General features: G+C 39.6%; 2 protein-coding genes across 3 annotated transcripts in view; both read left to right on the top strand.

Annotated features, from left to right (window-relative positions):
- The window catches only part of gab2 (GRB2-associated binding protein 2), a 41,026-nt gene extending 37,964 nt beyond the window's left edge, over positions 1-3,062 (top strand). For both annotated transcript variants that reach the window (XM_079677291.1, XM_079677290.1), the window contains exon 10: positions 134-3,062. In XM_079677291.1, coding sequence (XP_079533417.1) covers positions 134-277 — 144 coding nt within the window. In that variant the 3' untranslated portion in view covers positions 278-3,062. The remainder of the gene's footprint in view (positions 1-133) is intronic.
- Positions 3,063-5,796: 2,734 nt separating this feature from the next.
- maml2 (mastermind like transcriptional coactivator 2) overlaps positions 5,797-15,131 on the top strand; it is a 34,462-nt gene continuing 25,127 nt past the window's right edge. The window contains exon 1 of the mRNA XM_079677086.1: positions 5,797-7,094. Coding sequence (XP_079533212.1) covers positions 6,684-7,094 — 411 coding nt within the window. The 5' untranslated portion in view covers positions 5,797-6,683. The remainder of the gene's footprint in view (positions 7,095-15,131) is intronic.

Here is a 15,131-nt window from a genome sequence, read left to right as displayed (position 1 = left end):
TTTGGCAATGGCAATTTTCACTACAATTAAGAAAAACAAGTGCAATTTGTATCAGCATTTGTTTTTATTTCCATCTGACTGCATTGCGCCCTCAAGCCAGATTCTCACTCCTGCCTTATTTATCATTCTGCAGCCCTCTACATCCTCCGTGACCTCTGATGAGAAGGTAGACTACGTGCAGGTGGATAAGGAGAAGACCCAGGCGCTGCAGAGCACCATGCAAGAGTGGACCGATGTGCGGCAGTCTACTGAACCTGCTAAAGGGGTCAAGTCCTGACACTGACCTGTACAAAACAATAACAAAAAAATGAAACAAAAACCCAACCTTAAGTCAAGCATCTCTAGTATTGCATTTCTATCACCATGAGTTCTGGTTGGGCTTGTTTAAGACTGAAACATTTGGACAGAAAGCCATAACCTATCCTATGCCTGTTCTCTGTGATGATTTTTTACTGCAATGCACTGCTAACACGCAGGATATCAGGCCATACAGTTGAAGCTCTGCCAAAGCTCTTCATGCAGACTGTTGTACAGCGGTCTACGGATATTTGATAATGTATATACAAAATGTCATCCTTACTCATCCATCTACCCTTTATAAATGAAGTGTTCCATCAAAGCTGTCTCACCCTCTACAAACAGTTTGCATCTAGCAGGTAATTTACCCAATTGCTGCCATTTTAAAGAGTAGCAGAGGCTAACTGGTCGATAACCATATTAATATACTGCGAGAGAACGCTTGCTGGTCTCAGGAATGCCAAGATGCACTCCAATTTTGGCATGCAGGCTGACTCTCTCTTTTCACTTCAATCTATCATTTGTGCTGAGTCTTGCAGAAGCAGTGAAGAGATTATTTTCACTGCGGGCAATCATTTCAGCTTAGCAGTGCATGTCTGGTAAGGAGAAGGGGGGGAAATATAGCCCTACAAATACGTAAAGGCCTGTGTCAGAAGCCCTAATGATGACTGTAAAAGGCTGTTGCCTGGGTTTCAATTAGGCATGTGCCCAAACCATGTTTAAAAGCTGGCAGGCCAATTATTTCAATGCAGGTACATAGTCAGTAATGCACTGAATGAAAAAGGCAATACCGGAGAAAATAAGCAGTCTCTTTGACTTTAAGTTCGATTCAGGTAATATTCTAATGCATTTTGTTGTAAATGTGCACTGACCAAGAACATTATTGAGCAAGGTGAAGTAAAAGTAAAGCAGGAGATGTATTTCCAATAGTTCAGATACACCCAGCCCTATCTTCTCTATCTCTCCCTAGAGACCATAAATAGCAGAAGGATAATAGCTTATTTATGTTTTCCCATAATTCACAATCTTTCACTGATGTATGTCTCCGGTCTTTGATATTCCACACACTACAGATATGTCTCTGAAGAGTAATTGTTTCCTGTATGTAAATTATTAATAGAATGACATATTTGCAGCACATCTTGTTGACTGTTTGATGCACTTGTCTGAGACAAAAGGTGCGCTACAGTAATGTTACATTGTGCTTTTCCTGCCACCTGCCACCATGAAGATTTGCCAGGGATCAGTCACTTAAAGAAAATAGTTTAGGAAAGAATGTTTTTTTCTTAATTTCCTAAACAATTTTATTTGTTTAATTTGCCTTAGATTTTCATTTCAGTTTTGACTGTAAATTTTGCCTAGGAGAAATTGAATTGTTCACAATATTATTCAATTGAGAGCCATATTGTATTTAGGGCAGCTGAATGATCGGTTGGTAGTTCAACTTAAGTCCAGTATTTCATTGTGGGCTGGAACCACTGAAGGGTTAATAACCTGTTTGATCTTTTTATGAAAAGTGTGGCCATGCAGTGCTGGATGGTATTATTGATTATTTCATTAAGATTCACTTCTTAATGTTTTTCTACCATTTTTACTGCTTTTTGTATTCTTTTTATCATCATTTTTTTACTGATACGTGTAAAGCAAGTGACATTAATGAGGATGGGGTCAGGCTAAATTAAGCTAAGTTTGTTACAGTGTGTTTTTTCTTTTTTATTCCCAACATTGAATTCTTATGATCTATACATGAAATGGGGAGGCTGGCAGTTTGAGTTGCACTGGCAGAGGCCTTCCCTGGTGAGCTGTGATTCACAAAGGGTGAAAGTGAGAGAGGAAAACAAAGGCTGAAGAAAAGCCTGTCTCCCTTTCAGTCTCTGAAGTGAAATGGATGTGTAATTTATTATCTAGAGATACCCGTTGTAAGCAGAAGAGCTGTGTATGTGTTGTGGTAGATTGTGAGTTGTAGTATGTTAAATGACAGCCTGACTGGGCGATATTGAAAACACTGCTCAGATCTACTGTCAGACTGTCACTGGGTGGACGTACTGTACTTGTAGAGATCGTTTTTTAACCACTGTTATTGCTACTAATGTAAAGCATTTGCAGATTGCTTGTGTGTTAATTTATTAATTTATTGTGCATTTTGCAGTCGACACTTGTAAAAAAGAAAGAAAACAACCAAACAAGGAAACCCTCTCTCTACTAACATTGATGTATGCAAACTGTCTTGATTTTGTGAAGCAATATGACAGACGATGCCAGTGTCATGGTGATGTGGTACAGTTAGTTTAGGATACAACACTGTTATTCCTGTATTACGGTAGACCTTAACTGTTGACATAGAATAAATCAAGAAGTGAAAGTTTGGCGTTTTGGTTTCTCTTTAAACATGAACCAAAACACTGTTTTCTGGCAACCAATGATGCCATTACTCATCTCTTACCCATACATTCCCAATTGGTGCTGTAATGCTCAGATGTTGAATGTCTGCTGCCCCCTGTTGTGTAGGAAAGCAGCTGCATTAATAAAGTACATTGATAAATGGATAAAGGTTTGTGGAATCTGATATACATACCAGTGGTTTCAGTTAGGATATATGAATTTTTACTTACCAAAAACGTACACATATGCAATGCCATGCCTAACATTTTTGTCTCGGCATGCTGGAAATGTGAACAAAACTGCATTTTGACTTAAATTGGAAAATGATACATTTAATGTATAATATCTCATAAATAAATAAAACAAAAATATGTTTTCCTCCATGGTGCGTTGAACTCATGCACGTGTTAATTGAATGCATGTGCTTCGTGATATGACTTTGCATTTACGGTAATGCCCAATGACTAATATCTCATTTAGCCATGGACAAAAAAAAGATGACTAATCGGCTAGAAATGTCAACCAAGACCGCAATAACAGATTGATTAAAGAGAGGCAGCTGGAAAAAAAGTTTGTTTCAAAGATAAGATTTCTTCTACTACCTTTCTTTGATATAAATGTTTATATGCAATGCATTTTTGGTGTTTTATTTATTTGTTTTCTCCTTTTATTGGCTGCAGCAGCAACAAAAACATCAGTTATAAAATAAGATTCTCTCTCATTATCAGTGATTATGCTACAACATTGCGTTTATATGGGTCGTTAAATAATCTCTGGCTCTGTGAAGTAGCAGGGTAAATTGTTTCTCGATGTCTCATGTATTTTATTCAAATTTGTATTTGAAAATAAAGGATCTACTGGGGACTTAAATAAGGAAACAACAGCATTACCACAATCTAGAGATGTGTTCTAACAGAAGCAGTTATTAATATATAAACAAGTCAGATGTCCTTAAATCATTGCTGGAGTGCCAAAAAGCCAGGAAGGGCGATGTGAAATCTGCAATCAAGTCATTACTAACATTTGAGCTCTAATTTAATAAAACATAAACCTTTTCTCAGTTATTTAGCAGTTCTGCAGGTGTCCTCCTGTAATACAATGCATTCATGGTGCTCTTAAGTATCTCTGCTGGCTGTCAACTTCTATTGAAATCCCCATGTGTTTAAGATGATGGTCATTTAATGACTCCTAGACTGATAACTGGGTGACATCCAACAGCAAAGAATAAACTGAAACCCGAGCTGTAGTTATTGCTTCAGTAGCCTTGGAGGTCAGTTTAATGAATCTGGTGTCTGACAGGTTGATCCCTCCAGGTCAGTATGGTGGTCTGAGAGTCATAAGCTGTTGTCTCATGCCTGTATAGTCAACAGTTTGGGGATTGCAATAGCTAGTTTTCTTCCCTTGTCGGAGCAGCCTGAGGCTAAAGGATGTTAAACCGTTACTTGCTTCATTGTTATTTTTACAATAATATGTTATACTTTTTACTATTTTCAAGTGTTGCTGGATCACTTTACTCTCTGGATCTGGATCGAATAAGGCTGGGCTAGTCTCCGAACCAACCAGCCCAATAGCTCTCTTTTGCTGAGCCAACCCTCTGGAGCAAATTAAAAAATAAAAGTTTTTTGCTGTTGTGGTTGCATCGATAAGTGTACTCAATAAATGCTTCAGTCAGACCACATTTAATTACCGTAACCAAGCTTGTATTAATTTTTGATAGTCCTGCCTCCATAAAGACTGAGATGGGCCTTCCCAGAGGAGTACACACTAAAAAGTCCTGTCATGTAACACTGTAGCATCCAGACTTGTTAGTTTTTATGGACTTAATGAAAAATGAATGGTATAAGAAATGTAATTCCATTCGAATGCCAATCTCCACAAATATTATTAAGGTGTAAACCATTAACAGATAATACAACAAATAGTATTAATTTGAAGGGAGCAAAAGGCACATTTAGACATAAATGCAGGGAAATAAAAGATGCATTTTTATTTCCCCTCCACTAATGTTAACTTACACTTATGATGACATTTTTCTTTAGATGTCATTCGTCTTTAACATTTAAAACAGTTTACAATGTTATAATTAATTTGTTGTTTTACTTCACTAGAACTTTGCCTGTTCTACCTATATCTGTGTGTTTTTTCCTCTAAACTATGGGTCAGCAGTCATCTTACCCACAGGTTTTTTTATTTTAGTAAATTATCTAAAGAGGTGGCACAAAAACCAACTAAATTCACTTTAGAACAGTACTAAGTATTTTCTGCAAACACTGCTTAGAGATGTCAGTCAGCTGCTGTAGTAGACAACATGTTCAGGCACAGCAGCAGCCCTTACTTTCTGGGAATGAAGGACCCATTCTGACAGAATACATCCATGATACAAGCATGTCTGGAACCAATCAGCGATATGTTTTATGAGATATTAATCGTCTTTTATAGGAGGCTATGTGCGTCACTTAATATGTAAGTGTGCTTCATACTGTATGTGCCCTCGCAGACTAGTTAGCAAACAGTGCCAGATGTTAACTGACCGACAACTTCAAATGTGCCTATTTTCCTAATTGTACATTGACATATATTTGCAGTCTTATGCTTATACGTCTTGTCAGAATTCTATAAGTTTAACGCTTCGTTTCAACAAATAGCAACTTTCTTTGTATCCATTTTGTTCTCTCTTGAGATTAAATCAATGCTGTCTGTATTTGTGGTGTTGTATTGATACCCTGGCCAAAGTCTATTAGTATCACTGTCACTAATCAAGTTTATGTTGTGGGTTTGAATCTAGTTAATTACTGTGGTATGTATAGGGATATTATTCTAGAAACCACACACTTAATGTAACATTTCAAGTCTTAAATACTGTAGGCCTTAACCTAAAGTAGTAGGATATTATATAAATCTTAAACACCATCACAGAAGATATTTAAAAATATGTATATTATGCTTTGGCATGTACTTCTATCTTCAAATGTGATGTTAGAGCCTTTAAGAAACATTAAGATATGTTCCCTCCTTTGTCCATGATTGCAGGACAGGTCCCCCTTCAGTCCACTAGAGTGTGCATTTGCACCCCGCCATATCTGAGTGTATAATGTCAAAGGAGGAATGTTCATACAATGAGGGTCTGTGTATTGTAGTTCCGCTATTGCCTCGGTGCACCACACGGACAAACGATTGTCAATGGACTATTTGAGACGGATCTCAATCGGTTTATGCAACGGCTCCCTGCGTCTCGGCTGCGTGGTTTTCCTGACTTGTAATTTGCAACCAGATCCTTTTATCCGGAAGGAAAGAGCGAGGCAGAGAAAAAGGACTAATTTCCAAACAAAAATGCCGTGAGTCTTGGAAGTTGAGTGGCTTTTGTGTGGCGGCTGCTATTTTGGCGAGCTATCGTTCACTTTTAATTTATACTTGGCACTCTTACTCTCTTTTACTTGGACTATTTAATAAGTGTGCCACATGTGAGATAAAGTAATGACATTATACCGGAGATCTAGTCATCGATGGAAGTTGTGCGTGCTATGGTTATGAATCATCCAAGGGATTCATATTGAATATAATGTATCTGTGAGCAGAGATCGAGTCGTTAAGCAAGAGTGGATTCATCCCAGCTGTGAATCCACGAGCCTTTTATGCTTATAAATCGTTTCGGTTTTAATTATTAGCTGACGTAGTGACAGCCCTGAGGAGGAAATCACTAATATAATTCTGCAACATTTGGACTTTTTAATACCTCTGTAGGGCATAGTGTGAGTTTGTAGCTTATTCTATTCCACAGGCAAGTGTATTCCAGTCATTTACATCACTATAACATTGATTAAGGTTCTGCAACGTATCGACATCGTAATTCTCTCAAGTGACTTTGTGCGTGCCGTGTAGTATTTTTCTTTCCACATGGGATCCTAGCTGAGTCCATACATCCTGTTCTCTTCCATGCCCGTACTGTGGTCCATTATCAGCTCAGTGGACCTCAGTCTCTACAAACTTCTCCGGGACCTGCGGGCATGGGAGAAGCGACCCCTGCTCATTCTGCTGCAGGGTCTTTCGTACCCATGTTGGGGGTCGGTTTAGGAACTATGCCCGGGGGGGTCGGTAACGGACCGGTGGTGGCGGGCTCCAGGGGCTCCGCGGTCCCACAGCTGCACAACGCCATAGTGGAGCGTTTGCGCGCCCGCATCGAGCTGTGCAGGAGGCACCACTCCACCTGCGAGAACCGCTACCAGAGGGGCCAGGCCGAGACCTCGGACCGGGAGCACGAGAGCACGCTTCATCTGCTCAACATTGTCCAACAAGGGCCCGGGAACAGAAAGGCGAAGGGCAGCCGGGGATCGAACCAACAACCACCAGAGTACAGCAGGGCCAACGGAGAGCAAAAGGGCACGGAGGGCGACCAGAAGATCTCCACGCGCATAGCGGTGAGTTTCAGAGGTTATTGGACTTAACCTATTTTTCTTTCTCAGTTGGTGATGGTGGTAACAATGCAGCCTGAGAAATTAGTGTAGTGACCCTGCACTATGCGTTACGCAGGGTCACTCACTGATCAAGAGTGATAACAGCCAACTGTTTTCATAATCGATCAATCACAAATATATTTACACTGAAATTGTATTGACCAACAAATTATTAAAGAAAACAAATCCAGTTTAATTGATAACCAAATTATAGTTAATTGAGGCCCTACTCATCATTAGTGCACTGTTACAGATGGTAATGATAATGATACAGCTTGTGTTAAAGATGACATCACATGGTGAATATAGTTATCAGGGTTGTGATGGTGAGGATTGTGTTGGTGAGCAAGCAGTTACAGTTCTGTCCAAACTTACAGGACAACATAACTCAGACCACTTTCTTTTCTCTGCATGCTAATATGAGCAAGGTGCCGCTGGTCAGCTGAGAGCTGTAGTTTGTTCAGCCATAATGTATTTGGTAATGTTTCCACATGGATAACAATTATGCTATGACTCTTGGTGAACAAACAGTTTTGGCGTTGTGCAACTTTAAAAGACAAACAAATCCAGACCCACTGGCACACCACTCAAGCAAGGTTTCCAAACAAGAGTAATACACTTGGTTTCTGGTTTTGCTGATTAAAGGGGTCCTTGAAATAGATGGGATGATATAGGATCACCAAAATGATTTGAAAAGTAATCCATTCAGAGGAAATTGTTTTGGGGTCATTAGGTCATGGGGATGTTTTGCATTTTCTGCAAACCCATGTCAGCATATACTGCGCAGCTCATCCAAACAGAGGGATGCAGATGCACATTTTGTGCTTGTTCAACCCATTTAGTTTGCATTATTATAGCATTTTCCAGTACAGAAAATGCAGTTTCTTCTGGGTCACATACATTCTTGAGAGAATACTTCCTGTCATTTAACAGGGTTTCTCAAAGTGTGTCTTAAGAAGAGCTTTGGTTTGTTTCTAATGGATCCTGTATCATATTATCTAAATATATCTTATTTGGAGTAGTTTTTAGAACGATATCGAGAATAAAGGACAGTATATTTTTCATTTGTCCCTCAACAACAGGGGACAGGCTAAGGGAACTTGACTGAGACACAGCAGGGCTTTCTGTGTGTCTGCTAGTGCTGATAGCACTGACTTCCTGTAGGCATCTGTTAAGGGCACAGCCAGCGATATGTAAGATTTATTTAGTTGTTTTCTTTCATTGGGCATGGGGGAGTTCAGCATCTAGACTATGAATTATTTCCCAAGCAGCATTTCAGTATGATGTCAAAAGGGTGAAAGCTTGCAGATGTTCCTGCTCTAGATTTGCTTGAGATGCTGGATGGAAAAATAAACAATGTCATGTTTTTTTCCAGTAAAGCCATAGAAGGGCAACGATGATTTTTCTGTCAGTTCATTTATTGTCATCACTGGAATTGAGCACGGGGTAGCCTCTGCGACTGTATTTGCTTAAGCCATGAGACGTTCACATGCAAGAAAAGTAGATTTTCCATGATTTATCGAGCTAATAAAGTGCAGTTGAGCCTTCTAGCTTTTCACATATAATTCAGTTTTATGCTGTTAGGTATACAGTGCAGCCATGAAACAAGTAGAGAGGCAAGACACAACAACACCATGGATTATATTGACTGTCTAAAAGAGGTCAGGGAAGATCATTATCATGTACTGTTTCATTTGTACTGATGTTGACTCTGGAGTAGCGTGTTCTACATAAAACTGATGAGTGCAGCAGGATGGTGAGGAGGAAATGAAGTCCTGGCGTACATGTTTACATCAACCCTGAGGTTAATATGTTTCTCACAACTCGTGATGATTCGGTGAAGCAGAACAACAGCCAGTGCAGAAATTCCCCTTGCATTTGAACGGAATCTATCCAGCATCAATACTGCAGAGAGTTCTTTCTTGCAATTATTCAAATTGAGTCAAGTGTAGAATAGCTCGCCTCTTGCAACTAAATACATGAATTCAATTTTTCTTTAAATATCTAGCTATAAAGAAAGTAACATTTGTGTTTCAAATATTTCCTGGAGTAGTTCACATACTACATTTTTCTGGATTGAAAAGTAAGGCTTTTACAATAGCCACATCTGTGCATGATATTGACTGTTCACATTGGAATTTGCGATGGAAATGTACACCAAGTGAGGGGCAAACAACACAATGGATTATGACTGGCTGGGAGTACAGAGTGAGCAGCACTTAACAACGGTGCTCATTGAGACCAGATTAACAAAGGATATTCTTTTAGATGAAATTGGAGAAATGGGGAAGAAGAAGAGAGTAGAGCTTACCACCGACTCAGGAAAATGATTTTCCATAATGCTTGCGTGAACTCATCGAAAGCTTTTTGGATATTCCTAGATTCATTTAATTATGTGAATCAATTTTTTTCTCTTTTTATACCTGTGTCATTAAATATATTCAGCATGGAAACGGGCCAGGGCAGAGCTTACACAACATTATTAGTGCTGTATTACAATGTACAAAAATTAAGTTTCATCAGATCAGTGTTCAGCCACCATCTTACATCTATCAACGATGCAGTTGCAGTACACAAACAACGGCTTAACAACAGCTTCACTGCGTGGAGCATGCCATGCATTGTCATACCCCATTATCATGCCTTTAACAAGTAGCTCACTAAGCACCTTCTTGAAAGATGTCCTGGCCATGAAACTGTTTAAAGCACAAGGCCCCCATATAAATGTTTAGAGCCACTAAATACATTTCCTGCACGTGTTTACTTAGAGTCAAACAGGCCTTGAAAAAGCTGTAGGCGAAGGAGGCCTGATGATTAACAGTGCTATGTGCACTGGGAGCATTTTGTTATTTCCCAGTCTTGTTCTAGTGACAGATCTGGGAAGGCCTAGAGCAGCAAGCACTCATAGAGCAAGTGCTTTGTGCGCTTGTGTGTTTGCCTGCTGTGTTTGCCTCTTTGTGTCCACCCCACGGCAGCAGCTCTTTTTTTTTTAAAGCTGGAACATGAAGCGTCTAGGCATCTATTGGTCTAAAACAAAACCACAGAACCGTAACATCGCCAGTTTGACCAAATACCTTTGTCCTCCTCCCCTCTCTCCTGTTGTTACTTGTCACTATCTACTGCCCAAACAAGGTACAATGCTTAAATAATAAGCTTTATGTTTTTGGCCCAATTGCAACACCCCGTAGAAAAAGTCAACATTTAGCAATCGTCGTCAGTTGTACTTTTGTTGAGAGATCAGATGTTTCCATGTTGGGGTTGCAAGATAAATCTGATCTGTTGCAATATTCTAAACAGGATAGGAATCAGACAAAAGAACAAAATAATTTTTCCTGTAGAGGTTGCAAAACCACTACCCAATGGCGTGTGTTGCAGAATATGGTCGATCAATACAAATATGGCAAAATTCATTGATAAGACATTATTTCAAAGAACAATAGAAAATGTATCACATCCTATAGCTCTTCCTATGGCAGTATTGTACTACTTATTCTATGTACACCTTTTTACATTTCAAGAACATTTTGTTGAGCAAACACAGCAATGAAAACACAACAACCACACTTCTTAATTCCTCATCACTGAGCTACTGATGGGTAGATTGACAGCTTTCTAAGCATGGACAAAAAGTAATTCCTTGTTCTCTCCTGTGGTCATGTATGGTGGATGAAGAGTGTGTGTGTTAGTGTGGGGCGGGGTGTGCACTGTAAGTGCTTCCTGGCATGCCCTGTGTGGCTGTTGAACTGCCTGAATCGGAGCCGCCGGTGGTCTGATCTCAGCCAGGCTCGCTGTGATGTGAAACAATTAGCCCAGGTCCATGGGGGCCACCCACAGTGGAGCCCGCAGCTAAACCCAGCCCTGTGGATGCAGCAATGATCCATGTTCATCCCACAGATCACTCCCATGTTGTCATGGGAAAGCTAACATTTTTCTTTTAGGAGTAGCAGGCCGTCAGTTGGTCTGAACACTGCATTACTTTTAAGTCCCCTTTAGTGAAGACTGAAATCGCTGCGAATGCTGTTTATTGACAGCCCTACTACACTGTAAGCCTGATGTGATTAAGCTTGTCTCATTGTATAGACCGTGGCTGGCTGTGAGATGAGTGGAGCAGCTCATAGTTTTCTGATTAAAAGACATTAAGATAGGCCTGCATATACTGTAGTAAAGCCATCTGTTAATCTCCTCCCTCTATTTGGGATTAGTGCCCATTCCAAGATATGTTTTAACACTGCCACAATCCAATTCTACTTATGCAAAGTGCATTTGTGGGTGTGGGATATGTATTTAAAATGTCTTCTATTATTCAAATGTGAGTGTTGTGTAGCAAAAAACCTTTGCAGCATGTGTTCATTATGTTCTCGGGAATACTACTGATGGAAAGTAGCTGAGTCAAAAGTTCACAATAGTGTTACCTAACGATTTTATAATAATAATAACTTGGCAAATGTGTCAGATTGACAGATTTGAGTAAGCCAAACTAACAATTGATGCCTTATCCTCCATTTACGATCTGCTATAGATTGCTTTTAAGTATGCTATACAAGCTGATTTAAGTGAGGACTCATTTGAGGGAATTAGCCTCTTAAATTGTTATTTTTTATACTCGTCTGCTCAATTATTTCCAGATTAACTTCAAGTAATAACTTGTTTCCAATGTGGATATTATGAAATCTTAATCCAACATGTCTGTGTTATATATTCTGACTGACACAACATAAACACAAGGGATCATTATTACATTTTGCTCAGTGAAACACTACGGGAGCTTTTTTAACTGATACACACCAGCCAGATTTACCGACTTGTGCAATAAAAGTTAGGACCATGTAACATTATGTTCTGGACATTCCACAGCCATATCCGAGGGCAGTTCATAAATGTTTAGCACCAACTACATCTACGTGAGTACAGCTTGTCCCTAAGGAAGGAGGAAGTTGTAGCTTAATATTACACACAAAGCTAATGCTGTAGCTTGTCAGTTTCCAGGAAACGATTGCCTCTGGATGACATTTGTTTGGACACTGTTGATTCTTAGTTGGTTAATAGCCTCAGGATCATCTTCCGGCTAAATTGTGCATGAAATGAAAGTCTCTCTTCCCCAGTAAACATAGTGTCATGACTGCATCAGCATACATGTGTTCTTAACAACTTAGCTACACATACATTTGTGTTCATGATTGCTTTGTCCTCAAGGGAGAGCGGGGTACAAGCTTCAACAAGCTTCTCTTTTGGTAGCCAACCCAGAAACCAGATTCTTTGGTGTCACTGAGCAAAGTTCACTGATGAATAACATTTCTCAGAGGAGCTTTATTTTCAATCCTTTTGAGTTAATGACTGGATTTACTAAACTTATTATAGAGACTAAATGTTTCCAATTTTACAAACTGGAGCTTTATTCATTTGTCCAAAAGTCATGATGGCACAGGTCAGGATCTTCAATAAGTCATTAGTTTCAGTGTGATTACGGTATGTCAAATGACATTTTAAGCTGTTGTCCAAAATATTCCCTTTTTTCTTTCTATCTTGAGGACTTAGCAGTCATTGAAGCTCTTTTTTCTATGGTAGCTGTTGCTGACTATTCCAGACAATGTTAATGCCAGAACACATTTATCACATCCTGTGCACCACTGGGTTTTCCTGGAAAAGACATATGAGACATTATGTACGGTAAACGCTTACATGAGTGTAAAGTGGGATACGGTGGAGAACAGGTACATGTTGTATAACTTAAATGCTGTTACTGCAGACGTTGTTTGTTGGTGCAAACAAAAGTGATTCATCGCGCATAAGATTAGCTCAGCAAAACAGATTAGAGGTGTGATAAGAGCTGCGGTTTTCAGTTTTACTATTATTATAATAAAGTCCTTGTGAGTCCCAAGTTCCGGTGTCCTTGTCCTAATCCCTTTATACTATAATACTTGAGGACCATTTTCATAAAAGGAATCAATGTGAGTGGATATAACTTATGTGAAAATGTTGCCATATTCTGCTGGATAATACATTTAATGTTATCTCTGTAGCAAAATAAAGTTAAATTCACTAACATTTGTCTAAACCAGACAGCTTCAGCAAATGTGTTGTCATGCCAATGCAGCAGCAGCGTGTAAGAAACAGTGCTCTGCAAATCTGGGACATCTCTGTATACCTGGCAAGATTTGCAATGCCTTCTCCTCCTGAAATGAGCATGCTTTCTATCTTTTCTGGACTAATTTAGATGTTGTGAACAAGTTCTTTGGCACCAAAAAGCTCATATAGAAAAAAAACACAACTAAACAAAGGAATAATATATAAATCAGTGAAGCCTACAGCTGCCAAACAAGCAGCGGGGCAGTGAGGATGAGTGTCAAATCAAAGGCATGCATGGATCATCTGTTATATGTCTAGTAGTGGTGTCTTAAAAAAACGTATTCTCCTTCCCTCTTTCTCTCTTTACTCAACCACCCTCCCACCCATCTCACACACAACCCACCCTGCCGCACACGCCTCATGTTTTATTCAACAGCCTATGGGAAGGCTGAATATCTCTTTGAAGAGGTCTGCTGAAATTGTTTAGTAGACCCATCTCATCCTCAGTCTTCAAGGGATGATACAATATAAGTGGGTACATGCTCAGAGGAACGTAGGCCCCTGACAGTCCAGGTGGGCCAGGTCTGCTCTGCTTCTTTAAGAGGTATACAACAGCCTCGGCTTTAGGGTACATTTAGCCTCTAGTTGTACTGGAACTGCTGCATGTCCCGGGTTAAGAGCCTTTCCTCCATAGACATCTGGTTGCAGTCCTTGGCGGTGGGCTGTGGCCTCTAGCAGAGCCTGCAAGGTAACAACTTTACCTTCAGACACGGCGGTAACATTGTAGAAAATACATGATCAGCATCAACCTTGCTACATCTCCTCCTGGGTGGTCTAGGTTGTGTTTTTTTTGTGTCCATTCTGCTAATTTACACCCAGTGCAGTGATAAACAAAAGGTCATGTATATGTGTTTGGCATTCTTACATGATGAATAACAAGTGTAATGTTATGCACCCAGGCCTGAAAGAATGAATCAATAAATCATATAGTTGATCAGTAGGAAATCTAAGTCAATGTTCATAATCGTTTGATAGTTATTGGCGTTTATCAATCAAACCTATACGCATTTATTGGTTTTATATTCTTAAGTGTGATGGTTTTTTGCTATTCCCAGTTAGAGTTTATTGGTAAACGGAATATTTTGTGGGTTTGGACTGTTTGTCTCTCGGGCGTTTTCTTCATTCGTTCTGACATTTTCTACCACTGATCTAATTTCTTACTGTAATAGAAAACAAAACACTCCATTAGTCAAAAAAGAAATACAAGTGATTTGTAGGCGTTCATGTGACAATATAATATTTGTCTAATACTCTATCCTGCAATCTGTTAAGCGCACCGTTTCAAAAATGCTGCTCAATTTAGTTTCAATGTCCTTGCTGATCCCCCAACTGCAAATTAGACAGTGGAATAGACTCTTGTGAATATGCGGGGATACTTGTTTCATGTTTTGAATATGAATTACCCGACTATTCAGTGTTTCATCCAAGTGCACATTTCACTGAGTTGAAATACCTCCAGTCCCAAGGGGTTTGGATTAGAGAGTCCCCACTGTATCCCTTTGTTGCTGATTTGCGCTTTCAGCATGCTTCCCGTTGTTGCCGGCACTTTGTTGTGAACCTGAAGACACAAAAAAAAATCTCATCTGTGCCACTGAAGTCAATAGGGAATTTTAGGAGGACTAATATATTAGCGCTCTATCTCAGCTATTACATACATTTGACTGAGGAAACATGTTTTTCCATGGCTATTAATCATCCGGAATTTATATATAAAAATATGTGTGAAGCTTGGGGCCTTCACTTAGCTAGAGAGGACTGTGTTTATGTACATCTATATCTTCAGAGGGGCCTTGTCGAGGTAGCAGTTCATGCCTGATGTGATTTCTTCTGCTGAGAGAGCTCCTTGAGGTTTGTCAGGTTTTTCCTGCTTGACTT

Source organism: Notothenia rossii (assembly GCF_949606895.1).
Source record: "Notothenia rossii genome assembly, chromosome: 4".
NCBI lineage: Eukaryota > Metazoa > Chordata > Actinopteri > Perciformes > Nototheniidae > Notothenia > Notothenia rossii.
The sequence above is the reverse complement of the archived record's forward strand: the minus strand, read 5'-3'. Positions and strand labels throughout refer to the sequence as shown.